The sequence below is a fragment of the Canis lupus genome, chromosome 11 (assembly GCF_048164855.1).
Source record: "Canis lupus baileyi chromosome 11, mCanLup2.hap1, whole genome shotgun sequence".
Classification (NCBI taxonomy): domain Eukaryota; kingdom Metazoa; phylum Chordata; class Mammalia; order Carnivora; family Canidae; genus Canis; species Canis lupus.
The window spans coordinates 67,632,495-67,645,899 of record NC_132848.1 but is presented as its reverse complement, the minus strand read 5'-3'; the positions used below and the strand labels follow the sequence as shown (position 1 = coordinate 67,645,899).

General features: G+C 44.0%; 1 protein-coding gene across 5 annotated transcripts in view; it reads left to right on the top strand.

Moving 5' to 3' along the window:
- The window catches only part of SPRED2 (sprouty related EVH1 domain containing 2), a 114,953-nt gene that overhangs the window by 81,461 nt on the left and 20,087 nt on the right, over positions 1-13,405 (top strand). For all 5 annotated transcript variants that reach the window (XM_072768633.1, XM_072768629.1, XM_072768632.1 and 2 more), the window contains 3 exons: positions 2,451-2,628; positions 10,402-10,570; positions 12,705-12,769. In XM_072768633.1, the coding sequence (XP_072624734.1) occupies positions 2,451-2,628; positions 10,402-10,570; positions 12,705-12,769 (412 nt within the window). The remainder of the gene's footprint in view (positions 1-2,450; positions 2,629-10,401; positions 10,571-12,704; positions 12,770-13,405) is intronic.

Sequence of the window (13,405 nt, the reverse complement as noted above, 5' to 3'; positions counted from 1 at the left end):
CCTATGAAATGATCTTCTTGGGGACAGATGAGGGAAATGTATCAGCATGCTGGGGGGCACTTACGAGCCCACTTGAGGTTAATGACATTAAAACTAGACCTTTGTCTTAAAAAACAACAACAACAACAAAAGGACACCTGGGTGGCCCAGCAGTTGAACGTCTGTCTTCAGCTCAGGCGTGATCCCGGAGTTCTGGCCAGGATCGCTGCATGGAGCCTGCTTCTCCCTCTGCCTGTGTCTCTGCCTCTCTCTGTGTGTCTCTCATGAATAAATAAATAAATCTTTTAAAGAAATAAAATAAAACTAAGACCTATGAACAAAGTCGTGTTCAACAGCCTGGGTGGGGCATGGAGTTAAGTAAGTAGATGGTGGAATTTCACCAGGGTTGGGGTCTCACCAAGCATTACAGTGAAGAAAGAGAGGGTGATGTGTTGTTTTTGTACAAAAGCGTGTTGTGATAGATTATGGAACATAAATTGAGCAGTGAATCGAGTGAGAACATGAAAGATATGGGGTCGGGGGACGTGGTCAGAGCGATAGATGGTTGGTCCCAGTGGGGTGAAGACTTGTAGGAATGTGGAGAGAGTGAGCTGCAAAGTTGGGAAGTGGTAGCTGGAGAGCAGGATGCTTGAGGTTGAGTTTAAGGAGGTGATGCAGAGACTGGTGATGACAAGGTCGCTGTGTGACCTGGGCTTGGGTTACATAGGTTGGGGGTAAGACAAGGGCGTTGAGGAAGAGTTCCAGAAACTAAGAAGCCAAAGAAAAATGTCCTCTGTGTGAATAAGGAAATTACCAAGAATCACAGCAGGGATCATGGTGGAGAGATGGAGGGACAGTTTGTAAATGTCTTCCTGGAATGAGGGAAGGGATGTGGCCCAGAGGTCTGTGGAAGATTGAAAAGGAGGGTACTGGGGGCATGGTCAGACCTGTGAGTCTCAGAGGAACTGGAGAGCACTCCAGTAGCCCGGACTACCCCGCCCCACCTCGCCCCACCTCGCCCCACCTCTAGGCTTAGCGTGGAGGGATGCAGGAGAGAGACCGTGGCCCCAAGTCGTGGGCCCCAGGAGCTCAGCCCCAGAACACGCTTCCATTCAGGTTAAGAAAGTGGAAGGAACTTCTGTGAGGTACCCAGAGCAGTCAAAATCATAGAGACAGAAAGTAGAATGGTGACTGCAGGGCTGGGTGGGGTGGGGGGAGTACGGGGAGTTAGTGTTGAATGGGTCTGCAGTTTCAGCTTGGGAATATGAAAACCATCGTTCTGGAGACCATGGTGGCGACACTGCAGAGCAATGGCAGTGTACTTGGTGCCCCAGACTCGCACCATTAAAAGGTAAAATGTTATCTCATATGTATTTTACCTGTTTTAAAAATGAAAGGAATGATAAGGAGGTATCAGGGAGCACGGAGGCATGGTGGAGGGGAGTAGAGTCACAGGAAAAGTTGAGGCACAAGGGAGTCACGGGAAACCTGGGTGAGTGCGGGGTGAGCAGGGGTGTAGGGCGGTGGCCTCTGGTAGACTGGAGATGGCAGTGGCCGGGCGCTGGCTGGCGTGGGGGGTGGCCGAGGGTCTTCCCTCAGTCCCGAGGACAGAAGGCCTTCTGTGTTACTCTGCATCGTTATTTCCCCCAGAATCTGGCCCAGTGCCTGGCATATAGAAGATGTGAATATATGTTTGAATGAGTAAAAAAATGAATTCTGTCCAAAGAAAGAAAACAGCAAATGAGAATTTAAAGGGCCTTGCCGAGACACCCAAGCGCGTTTCCCCAAAAACGATGAAGAATGAAAAGAGCTAGAGTTGGTCTCTGGAGAAGAAAGAGGATTTTTGGCAAATGTGCAAAAGAACTTATTGCGAAATTGAAGTTTAGACTGGAAAAAATAAAATCATAAACAGAAGGCAACACATGTGTAGAGGGTATTGGGACTGAAATGCTTTCCCACCTACATACATGATCGCATGGTGAATGTGCGATTCGGGAGGGAATTATCCTGTTCTTGTGCTAAATCAAAAGATTATTAGTTTTAAAAAAAATGTTAAGCCTAGGCCATTCATTGTAAACTAAGTTTTAAGGGTTGAAATGGTAATATCCTCTTAAGTTAATAGGTTTGTCTTTCCTAACTTACAGATAACAAATTACAGCAATGAGCTCATTTATTTTATTAATACAGCCCAGAAACTAGAGAATGTTATGCCTGCGTATGTCTTCAAAGACTCACAATTTTTTTTAAGAATTACTGGGTGTCTTTAAAAATGTATATTTGCCGTGTGTTTAGTTTAAGTGTTGGGTTTCCCCCCCTTACATTGAGAAGCTACCCTTTACCGTTGCTGCGAGGCATTGATTTTCTTTCGATGAGTCCAGAAACATGCTGGCTGGTGGTCCCCTTGCATTGTGAAACATGTCCTGCAGCTGCCAGACCATTGTCATGCCCCGTTCTTCTTGTTGTCGTTTTAGTGACAGCTATATTGTGCGTGTCAAGGCTGTGGTTATGACCAGAGATGACTCCAGCGGGGGATGGTTCCCACAGGAAGGAGGCGGGATCAGTCGCGTGGGGGTCTGTAAGGTCATGCACCCCGAAGGCAATGGACGAAGCGGCTTTCTCATCCATGGTGAACGACAGAAAGACAAACTGGTAATGGCAGACATGCAACGCATGGGTTTTTAAATCAGCAAACGACTGATTGCTTTATGTTTAATCATAGCCCTCTTCTCATAGGTTTGGTGGTGGTGGTTACAGTCATTCCCCCCCCCCCCCCCCCCGTGTCCCCACCCCCACCCCTTATTTCTCTGACTTCAAACTGTTGTGAAAGCTTCGGAAGTTAGAGCTCTGGAGCTGTTGTCAAATGCAAAACCCTGGCCTTCCTGCGGAGGCACTTTTTACCACACTCCAGACACCGCAGGTGCTTAGAAGTCGTGTATTTGGCTGTCTTTGTGCGTCTTTGATTAATTCCGCTGTCTTTCTGTCACTGTAACAAGATACTCAAAACAGAAGTGTGTTCTTTGTTTTGAATCACACTGTCGGGAGCTGTGAGGTCGGGTTTTTTTTTTTTTTTCTTCGTGTTTTTTTGTTTGTCTTGTTTGTTTTGTTTTTTTAAATGTAGGGTTTCTTCGTGGAGCATGCCATCAAGGCTTGGCTGGTAAAAGGTCAGGTGCGAAGGCTGAATGTCACCCGACATGTGGTTACTTGTCAGTACTGTTTATTGAAAAAATACTGTAGCTTTGGTTTCATACACTAATGAATAAAACATGTTTGGATAAAAGTAGTGGTATCACACATCTCTAATAATTCTACGTGCTTATTAAATACGTACTTTGGAGAGTGATCGTTACTCTTTCACGAGTGGAGCATTGGTAGTTCATAACCTACAGTTCCACGAAAGAACTTGGGTGTCCAGGTTTAAGTTAGGAAGAAATCTATGATGCGAAGAAAAATTGAATGTCCGAGCCTATTTTTAATTGGTGGCCTTGAACCTGAACATTGCTCCTCTCTGTCCTGTTTGATCCTGGAGTCTATACTGAGAAGCCAACTGTTGCTTCACAACGTGCAGGATCGTATTGGATCTCACCAGGGAAAATAGCAAGATTCCACAGGAAACGTCCGTGTTACGTCTGAGACCCTTGACAGCGAGCGTGTTGTTGAGTTTTATGTGTTAAATGTACAAATGTAATCTTCTTTTGCAACCACTTCTTTCTGTTTAAAAAAGTTACCAAATAGATAAGACAGGACAATTTGTAAATGTTATATATAGATTAACAGAAATGCTATTTTCACACTTGATTCGTTTCCAGAAAGAAGATGAATGAAAGTTTAAAAGGGAGAACATAAGCTCATTTTAAGAAGGGTGTCCATTCAGGAAATTCCCTACCCATTAGTCAAATAATCAAAATGTCCTTATTTGCAATATATTCTCAATAAAGGCAATATGACCACGCTACCAGTAAGAAAGTAAGATAACTACCATTTAGCTGACATCTGCCATGTGCTAAATACAACACTAGCCCTTTAGTTAGGTGACATCACCGTGTCCTTACAATAGCCTGGATAATTATAAGTGAAAAAAATTGAGATTCAGAAATTCCCCTTGTTCTTGGGGGACCCATCCTTCGGACCTGGAACCAGTATTTGATACCTGTCACTTTGACCCTAAAACTGAGCCAAAGTCACATGTGTACAACTGCCGTTAGTAGTTTCTCCCTGATGTGCTTATTTTTATTTTTACATAGCTCTGACTTGGAGCTTGCCAACAATTTTGTATCTCATTTGCTTTGCCTTAGCAAATTTTCTAGTTGCTGGTATCAGGTTGATGCAACATTGTTTATTTGATCATCTCCTTAGGGTTATTATCATTGTTAAGGTGCTTTTCCTCCCTGGCACCCACCCACGCACCCACCCAGCATTACCTTCCTGCATTCTCCACATTTACTATTTTCTTGGAATAATTTAGAGCGTCAAATTTGTATGGCTTTGGATACTTGTACAAAGAACTGCTACCAGCATGGATGAGAATTTCCTTTAACACATGGAGGGTCCTATATTTTAAGTCTTGACCAATTTGACAGAGTAAGAGTGGTATCATGTCATTGAGCACTAATGGTATTGATGTTTTTCTACTTGTTAAACAGCTATGAATTATCTGTCGTGTCCGTTGGGGGCCTTATTTTTCTCCTTGCTATACATGCCCTCTCCTATAAGAAAGATACTCCTTTTCATCGGCCATATTTACTGCAAATACTCTTATAATTTGTTGCTTACTTTTTTGTTTTGGTGTTCCTTTTCAACAAAAATTTTAATAGGATTTTTTTCCACTTCTTCCCTTTTTATTTTTATTACTACTTTTGTATTAGCAAATTATCGTGCCTGAGCAGCGAAGTCTTTTTAGATCTATTTTTTCTTTTTTTTTCTTTTTTTTTTTTTTTAGATCTATTTTTTCTTGATAGTTTCACAATTTGTCAGAGAATATGTCAACGTAGCATGGCCTTTAGATTGTCTCATCCAGCCCCTTTGTTTTAGAAATATAATTATAAACTTGTATGTAACCACTGACTTGTACCTAATAATTGTAAACTTCTACCATTTTGGTCAAGGCCCTTTATGTAAAATAAAACCTCAGTTAAACTCCTGTAACATTCGGAAGGAGGAAGATACTTTTTATCTCCACCTTGCAGTGGGGAAACTCAAGGGTCCAAGAAGTGATCCATTTCCTTGGTCTTAAGCATGTGGTCATTAGCAGAGCCTACATTAGAAACCATTTCATTATAAGGCCAAAATCTGGGCCCTCACATTAACTCTACATGGTAGTATGACAGTCCTGGTTGTGGACCAACTCCTATTATTTGTTGCTATGGTACAAGGATTGTGTGCCTCATCCCCCCATCCTCCCCACCCTGTCATGTTTCTCTGTCACTCCATTTCTCTTGCTGTGCCCTTTATATTCTGTGACTCTACACTTCCAGACTTTTAGATGCCCTCACACTGAAATCACACACCCCCATATACCCAGTGCTTCTCCATCTCTCTACCCCTTACACTCTGGGAAATTCTGGACTCTTCTACTTGGTGGTACTTAACTCTGACACCCCCGCCACCCCCGCCCTGTCCCACAACACACACACACACACACACACACACACACACACACCCTTTGGAGTTGTGGTGACTCCTTTGGCCTCCAAGCTGCCTATTAGAGGGCATGAACCCCACATGGGAGCCTCCAGATGGCATAGGTTGTTGAAGGACCCCCTCCCCCCACACACACACAAAGTGGTGGAATGGTGAGGAGAGGGTGGAGATCATTTTTGGATAGATAGTATATCAGAGTTGGTAGTATTCCAACTAGGACCAGAAATGACTTTTTCTGATAGAAACAGCATTATCACTAGTTTTCCCAATGTAGTGCAGTTCTAAAATTTAGCACTTTGATTCTTGTTGTTATTTGAATTATAAGTTGAAGCCTGCGAACAGAACTACCATTGTTTCGATGTGGACAGTCTGTGTTCCAGACATTCATTCAGAAATGGTTATATGGATAATTTTTTTTTAAGCTGGGACAATTAAGTTTTCCTGAGAAATGATATATAAATGTAAAATTTCTGAGTTGAATTATTTTAGATAAAGTAGAGAAGTTTACTCCTTACATCCCATGAGAAACCACCCTGTGAAGATGAATCACAATCTAAAAGGTTGGTCATTCCACTCGTTGTACATGTGCAGGTCTGTGAGCATACGTGCACGTTGGGTGGGAGTTCCAGCTGGTAGAGCTCTTTGGGCGACAATTTGGCAGGATGTTCATTTTAAATGTATGTACTTTTTAACCTGCAATTTCATATTTAAACCCAATCCTAGAGTGTTAGACTTAGACACAAAGATTTAAGGAAAGCAAAGTTTCTCATTTTTTGGTCCCAGGATCCCTTTTTACTCTAAGAATGTATTGATGCCCCTAAAAGGCTTTCATTTTTTGAGGTATAGCTACTTATTTTTACCATATTAGAAATTAAAATCTAAATTTTAAAAATTACTTACAAGTCACTATATAGCTATTTTCCAGAATAAAAACAATTGGAGGAAAAGAGTAGCATTGCTTTATATTTCTGCGAATCTCTTAATATCTGACTTAATAGGGAATTGCTGGATTCTGAGATCTACTCCTGCTTTCAAGCTGTTGCCGTTTGTTGTTTTGGTCGAAGTTTATGAGGAAGACCCAGCTTCACACAGATGAGTAGTTCAAAAAGGGAGAAAAATATTAATAGCCTTTTCAGGATATTAGATGTAGATGTACTTGGATACCACACCAAAACTCGGCTTGGAGTAAGTAGTTTCTGAGATGTGTGATCTGAATCCACATTGATGAACTTTTCATACTGTTACAGTAAAATCTACTGGTTTATCTTTCACTTTGAGTGGACCTTTTACTCATCCCTGATTTTGTAACATCATGTCATTTGAAAAATAATGGTTTACTGAGTGCCGCAGATCTTCCAGATGTTGATACATTTAACTCTATAGTATCAGAAAGTCAACATTTCTCAACATCACCACTAATATCATTAGAAAAGTTAAATGTTGGGAAGCTGTCCAAAATTCTAATTTCACTGGAAAGTGCAGGTTTTAGTATCGGCAACAGATGCCTCCAGTTGTTTGCCTTGAAGTGACGGGCTCGCCGTGTTGCTTTTCAAGAAAGTATCTGCCAGATCCCGGGGCCGAGTCAACCGTAGTTCATCCGCCGGTGGTTCTTTCAAGGAAACCTGGTGATCCGTGAAGAAGGCCGTTAGTCCAGGTCACACCCGAAACAGTGGCACAAGGACCTTTCCTTGAGACAGTCTTCGTCCATATGCAGCAGGCGGGACAAGCTGTGAGAAATGCCCCGCCCTTCCGTCCCTGTCCCGCATCCTTGGAGCCCGGAGCCCTGCCGGCTTCCTCTCCAGCAGAGCAGCACCGCCCAGCGCACTGAAGGCAGAGGCAGAGGGGACAGTCCCATCATGTGCGCCTCCCGTTTCGCCTCACAGGCTAAAAGCCGAGTTCAAGGGTCCCGATTGAATACCTGCTAACTGCTTTGAGGACACGCCGACGTGAGCTGGCCTCACCCGGCCCGAGTGGCCAAGCCGAGCCCCACGGTCGCCAGTTCGCTGCCCCCCCCCCCCCCCCCCCCCCGCCCATGCAGGCGCCGCTGCCGCCCCAGCCCCACTCGCTGTGCCTTTCGCGTCCTCGCCAGCAATGCTCAGAGTGAAAAGGCCAAGAAAGAAAACAAAAAAGGTCTTACTCTGTGAAAATAATAGTTTTGCCATCCTGGACCCCGTGACGCGAGTCGGGGTAGGAGAGGACAGTCCTCCCAGGAGCGCACGGGACAGGACTGGGGACGTGGAGAGGATGTTCGCTCCAGCGCTGTCCCCGGAGTGACCGGCCAGAGCCCGAGCGCCCGTCAGGGTACGGAGAGCGGCCGGCGATCCTACGTGGCCTGCTGAGCTTCCCTGTGTCAGCTCCAAGGTTCGTCCTCCAGGAAGGTAACAGGCAAGCGGCAGAGCCAGTTACAGTGTGGCCGCGTTTAAAGTGGCTCACGCGCAGGCTTCCGTGCATAGAAAGAAGGCGCAGAAGGGGGCAGGAAGGGGCCTGGCCCTGTGTCCCCCCCGGGCGGTGGCCAGCTCTGGAGGGAGAGAGGAACAAGCATGGAGCCCTCATGGATCTCAGATTTTTTTAAAGCTCCCAGCGAGAATCTATAATCCCTTTTCTCTCCCCATGCATCTCGATTAAAAGGATAACTTGTTAAAGCCTTTCTCAAGTTTTGAGTTAATGCCAAACTCCACTAGAAGGTTTATACCTGCGAAGGTGAAAGCATCTGAACTTTTTCCTTTTTCTCACTAAACAGATAGGTAATGATGTTCTTTCCTGTAACAAGGACACAAAGAGAGGGTATTGGGTCCCCTTGCCCTCACTGATCTTAGATGGCCGAACTTTTCTAAGAATTCTGTAACTCCTCTAAGAAAATTTACCACTGGGAGAATTTTTGAACCTGGAAAACATCAACCAAAGACTAATGTTTTTTCACCCTAAAAACACGGAGAGGGGCGCCTGGCTGGTTCAGTCAGTAGAGCATGAGACTCTTGACCCCATCGGGGTCATGAGTTCAAGCCCCATGTTGGGGTAGAGTTTACTTTAAAAAAAATAGAGAGAAACTGGAAGTCTGTTTTTTACAAAAAGTTTATTTTGAGACTTTGAATTGAGACTATTAAATTCTAAAATAGATAACATTTGTTGGTTAAAGCCTTGGTTATTTGGATTTCCCCAATTTGGAATGGGGCTGGGCTGACATTTAATCATTGCACTATTCTTAGAGAAAAATGGCCATAATAAGCAATTTAATCATAAATAGAACTATGTGAGGGGACTTTTGTCTTCTTTCAATACAATGTGATAAAGTGAACTGCTGGGATCTCCGTTTGATATACCAATGTCACCATTATACTCATCTATTTATTAAGTCGGGGACCATTTATTAGGCAGCGCTTAATTTCTGTTTGCTTAGATGTATTCTTGAAACTTGTCTGCATTTAAAGTTACTCTCTAATTTGAACTTATACTAATTTAGGCAGGGCTTTTACTCTTTCCCTCTGCTTAGTCTAAAATTAATAAGGTCTGATTTTGTTAAATGTGGAGCTTTGCCAGAACAAGATCAAAGCAATGAAAACTTAGCAAAATCATCTTAGTATACCTAATGAAGCCGTAGGAGTAAATACTGTCCCTATTTTGGTTTGTGTGTGTGTGTGTGTGTGTGAATAAAGAATGAAGTTTACATTCACATGACGGCACTGCTTCTTTTATTATATAATATTAAACTCTGGTGTCTTTATCAGCAACAGCACTGTGCTGGACATGGAGTTATTTTGTAATGCATCTTGATCTTTTACAGCTTGGTTAAGGGCACAAGGCTAATGCACATGAAACTGTTAGAAAATACTGTGAAATCAAGTACCAAATTGTGAAGGTCACAGGAAGAACTGGAATAAATAAAAGAGTAAAATGTGATGGTGGGAATATCCTGGGAAACGAGTGTGACCCTGTTAAGTTTCTCATTTGGTGTTTTCCGAGCATGTTGGTGTCTGTGTTCTCTCGTTGATAGCATTGGCGTTATTTCCATTTTAAAGATTAAAAAAAAAAAAAATCAAGGGTCTGAAACAATTAGCTCCAGGTCACAGCTTTAGTAAAAGGCATTTCTGGGACTAGATCACTAGAAACGTGATTGTTAGAATAATGCAGATCAAAGTTTACAGGGTGGGAGCAACTGAAATGAGGTTGATACACAAGATAAAGTAAAAAGGAAGTGGACCTAGTGGTCAGTAATACAGGAGATAGAGAAAGCAGAAGAGACGGAGACAGGCGTGGAGATTTTGAGATGGAGAGCGTGAACAGAGAAAGGTCAGCATTGCTAAATATGGGAAGTTGGCAGAAATTTCAGAACAGGTTAGTTAATTTTTTCAACATGTTGCATGTGAAGTCACTGGGAAACACCCATCAGGACAGAAGAGGGAAGATTGAGAGCCATGAATACAAAGGCCCTGACATAGAAGTAATAGACCTGAAACAGGAGCAAAGCCCCCAAGAGCTGGGCCTTGGCGTAGTGCCCCCCACAATCGGGCGGGAGGAATTAAAATGATGGAGAATTAGGACGTTAAGTGGTACAGTGAGGCTTACCAAAGGCGAACGGGGTGGGGGACCATCAGCAAAGAGCAGATGGTCCACGAGGCAAGCAAAAGCTTCTTTCAAGATGGAGAGATTCACAGATGAGAGAAGGCAGGGATTGGAGGGTTTTCGTTTGTTGCCAGCAACGATGGATGGTTCCTAGTTGGGTTTTTGTAACCAGACACCATCGTGTCTGCTTCACAAGTAACCAGCCTGTGCGTTTTGATCCTTCAGGTGGTATTGGAATGCTATGTAAGAAAGGACTTGGTCTACACCAAAGCCAACCCAACCTTTCATCACTGGAAGGTCGACAATAGGAAGTTTGGACTTACTTTCCAAAGCCCTGCGGATGCTCGAGCCTTTGACAGGGGAGTGAGGAAAGCAATCGAAGACCTCATAGAAGGTACTGGATTTTGTCACTGTGTTCTTAAGGGGACAATGGGAATGTTCCAAGGTCTTTTTTTATTCCAGTTGTCTGCCATCCTATCTTTGTGCTTTATTTGGGGGAGCCCTGGGGGCTCGGTCAGTAGATGCCAAAACTTCAGGAAGCTCCACAGAGAACAATTGCAAAGTGACAGTGTATAGGGGGTAAGGAGATGGGTTTCAGAGTAAGAGGTGATCCCATTTGGTTTGTAGACTCTGCTCTGAAAAGCTAAGTTCTGGACTTGCATGTCAATGGCTTGACAGATGTCACCTTTCTCTGACTATTGAAATGGCTTTGGTCTGGTCCATGTGGGCTCAGAAATGGAGAATGGATTCTCATGGGCCCAGAAGGCGCCAGATCTTCCCACTGCCTTCCTGTAATGAGAGCCCAGGGTGTTTGGCTGGCACCGAAAAGGAAGGCGATTTGTGACTCCTGGAGCCCTGGCTTGGTCTAGGCCTTAAGTCTGTGGGTGACTGGGTAGTAGACGTTGCATTTGACTGTGGCCTGGAAGGCTCTTGGGCAGTCAGTTCTCGTGGGCTTTTCTGGAGTCCGCACTTCACCACGTTCAGTTATCCATTCAGAGAATGGAAAGTGCCATGGCCAGGACCCTGTTGAAGAAAGAAATAAGCAAGGCACGCGAAAGCCGGATTCAGAATTCGGAGAGGTTAATTACAGAAGAACGTGTGCTGCATTTGTTTAAGAATTGAAGTGTTCGGATGGCATTTTCTCCTTTGTGGATTCGGGGTGAGAGCAAAAAAGCAAATCTTGTAAAGAAGACTCACTTAACATCGGTAGTAAGAGAGTTCTGGCTAGAACACGAGCCTCTTGGCTACAACCATGTGATGGCCAGAAAGGCAGTAAAGACCAGAGTTCACACGATGGGTCTGACATAAGGTGGCAAATGTTTAAAATGTTATTCAACGTAGCTTTTAGACGTTTACAGAGAAAATAGCTCCTATGTTATTGATGGAATTGTGCTGTATGCCATTCACTGAAGCTACACACAAATTTGATTCTCTCACTTGTAATTTTTTTTTCTCTGTATATGCCCTACCTCGCGGTTTTTTATGAGACTTTCCGCAAATGCCAATCGACTGGAAGAATTGAACAAGTAGAGCAAACTCCTGAAAGATCAGTAGTAATTGCACAGGGGACTTCTTTTTTCTCCTGCAACCTCTTTGTTAGAAATTTAAATCGTTCGCATCCCTTTCTGAGCAATACTTCTAATTCCAATTGTATGGAATAGCAGAATATTTTCCAGATGCACGTTTTGAAAGACCTAACCAAGAAAAGGAGATAGAGAAGAAATTTCCTTTTCGGTATACCTATCACTTGGGCAGGTTTTAATATGTTTTTCCTTTTGGCTACTAACAGTGTCCGTTAAGCTGGTCCACACGGTATTGGGTACTGTTAGGGGAAGAGAGAGAAGTTACATGGATCTGCATACCGGAGTGAAGAAGGAGATGGACAAGTAAATACCCTAAATGCCCAGATCATTCCATGATAGAATAAATGGTGTTTTCTGGCATGAGCCCAGATTTCCAGCCTGCAGAAACAGGAAACTCACCGATGCCCCAACATTGTGAGAGAGAACCTCTTTGTGTGGGTGTCAGCTCAGAAGGCATCTCCCACCATCTGGGTTTTTGAGTCCAGTGTCGAATTCCAGAGCAAGAGTCGTAACCGTCCAGTCAACCCTTCTTGTTGGTAGAAGAAAAGACCAGAAAGCTAAGTCCAGGCGACGGGGAGACTGTGGCGGGTCCCAGCTGGGGGCCACTGTGCTTCGGAGCAGCGGGCTGGCTCCCCTGCCCACTCGAGGTGCCTCTCTGGGTGCTTCTTTGCCAGTGGCCCCTGCAGAAGTTTGAGGGATTAACTGAGAGCTACAGTCGGCAGGTGTGATTTCCGGGGCATCCTAGCTAGAGTCTGTTAAAGAAGAGTGAACGAAAAACGTTTAATTCCCAGGTCATGTGTGTCTACTGATGTTCGCATTCAAAAGGAACGGAGTGTGGTTTCATTAAAATACGTTTTTTCTTTTTAAATGATTGGCTTTGACTTATCCTCGGAAATGCATTCTACTGTATTTTTTCTTTTCTTTTTTTTTTTTTGATCTTTTTAGGTTCAACCACATCATCTTCCACCATCCATAACGAAGCTGAGCTTGGCGATGATGACGTTTTTACAGTAAGTTCCCTTTGTCCTTTGCTTCCGGATTAGTTGGTGAATAGTCAGAGAGGGGTTTTGTTAAAGGGTGTGAGAGACACTTTGGAGTTCGGCATTTGCTGTTGCCGTTGGGATGCCAATAGGGGAGATCTCCGTCTTGTCCCGATCTTTGCTCTGCTAGCCGAGCCCATGTTGCCGTGGTCCCATTAGCCACATGGCACAGCAGCATCTGCTCTCCCTCATCTGTCCATGGTCTTCCCTACTGTGCAAGACACTTCAAATCAAGGCAAACTGCAGGACACCTGGTCACCCAACTCAGTCTTCTGTTTAAACAACCCCCTCCCTGGCATCTGAGGGGAAAGCCCAGAATAGCCTTTCTGATGAGTAATTAAATGTCCAAAAAGAACAGCCTGAGGGCTGAGTTGAGGTTAGGCCCAGGTATGCTAAGGCAGGAAAAGGCTTGGATGTTTTGACACAGCTTGAGTTAATGGGATATGACTGGAAACCAAATGACTCCTCAGCTTGCTTCTTCATTGAAGTCTTATGCTTCTAGAAGTTAATTAACAAATAGTTCATTGCACGCCCGCAGTGTGCTTGGCGCGGTGAGGAAGCTGTAGGGCAACATTTTCCAACTCTTCTCCTTGACCCACTAGTAAG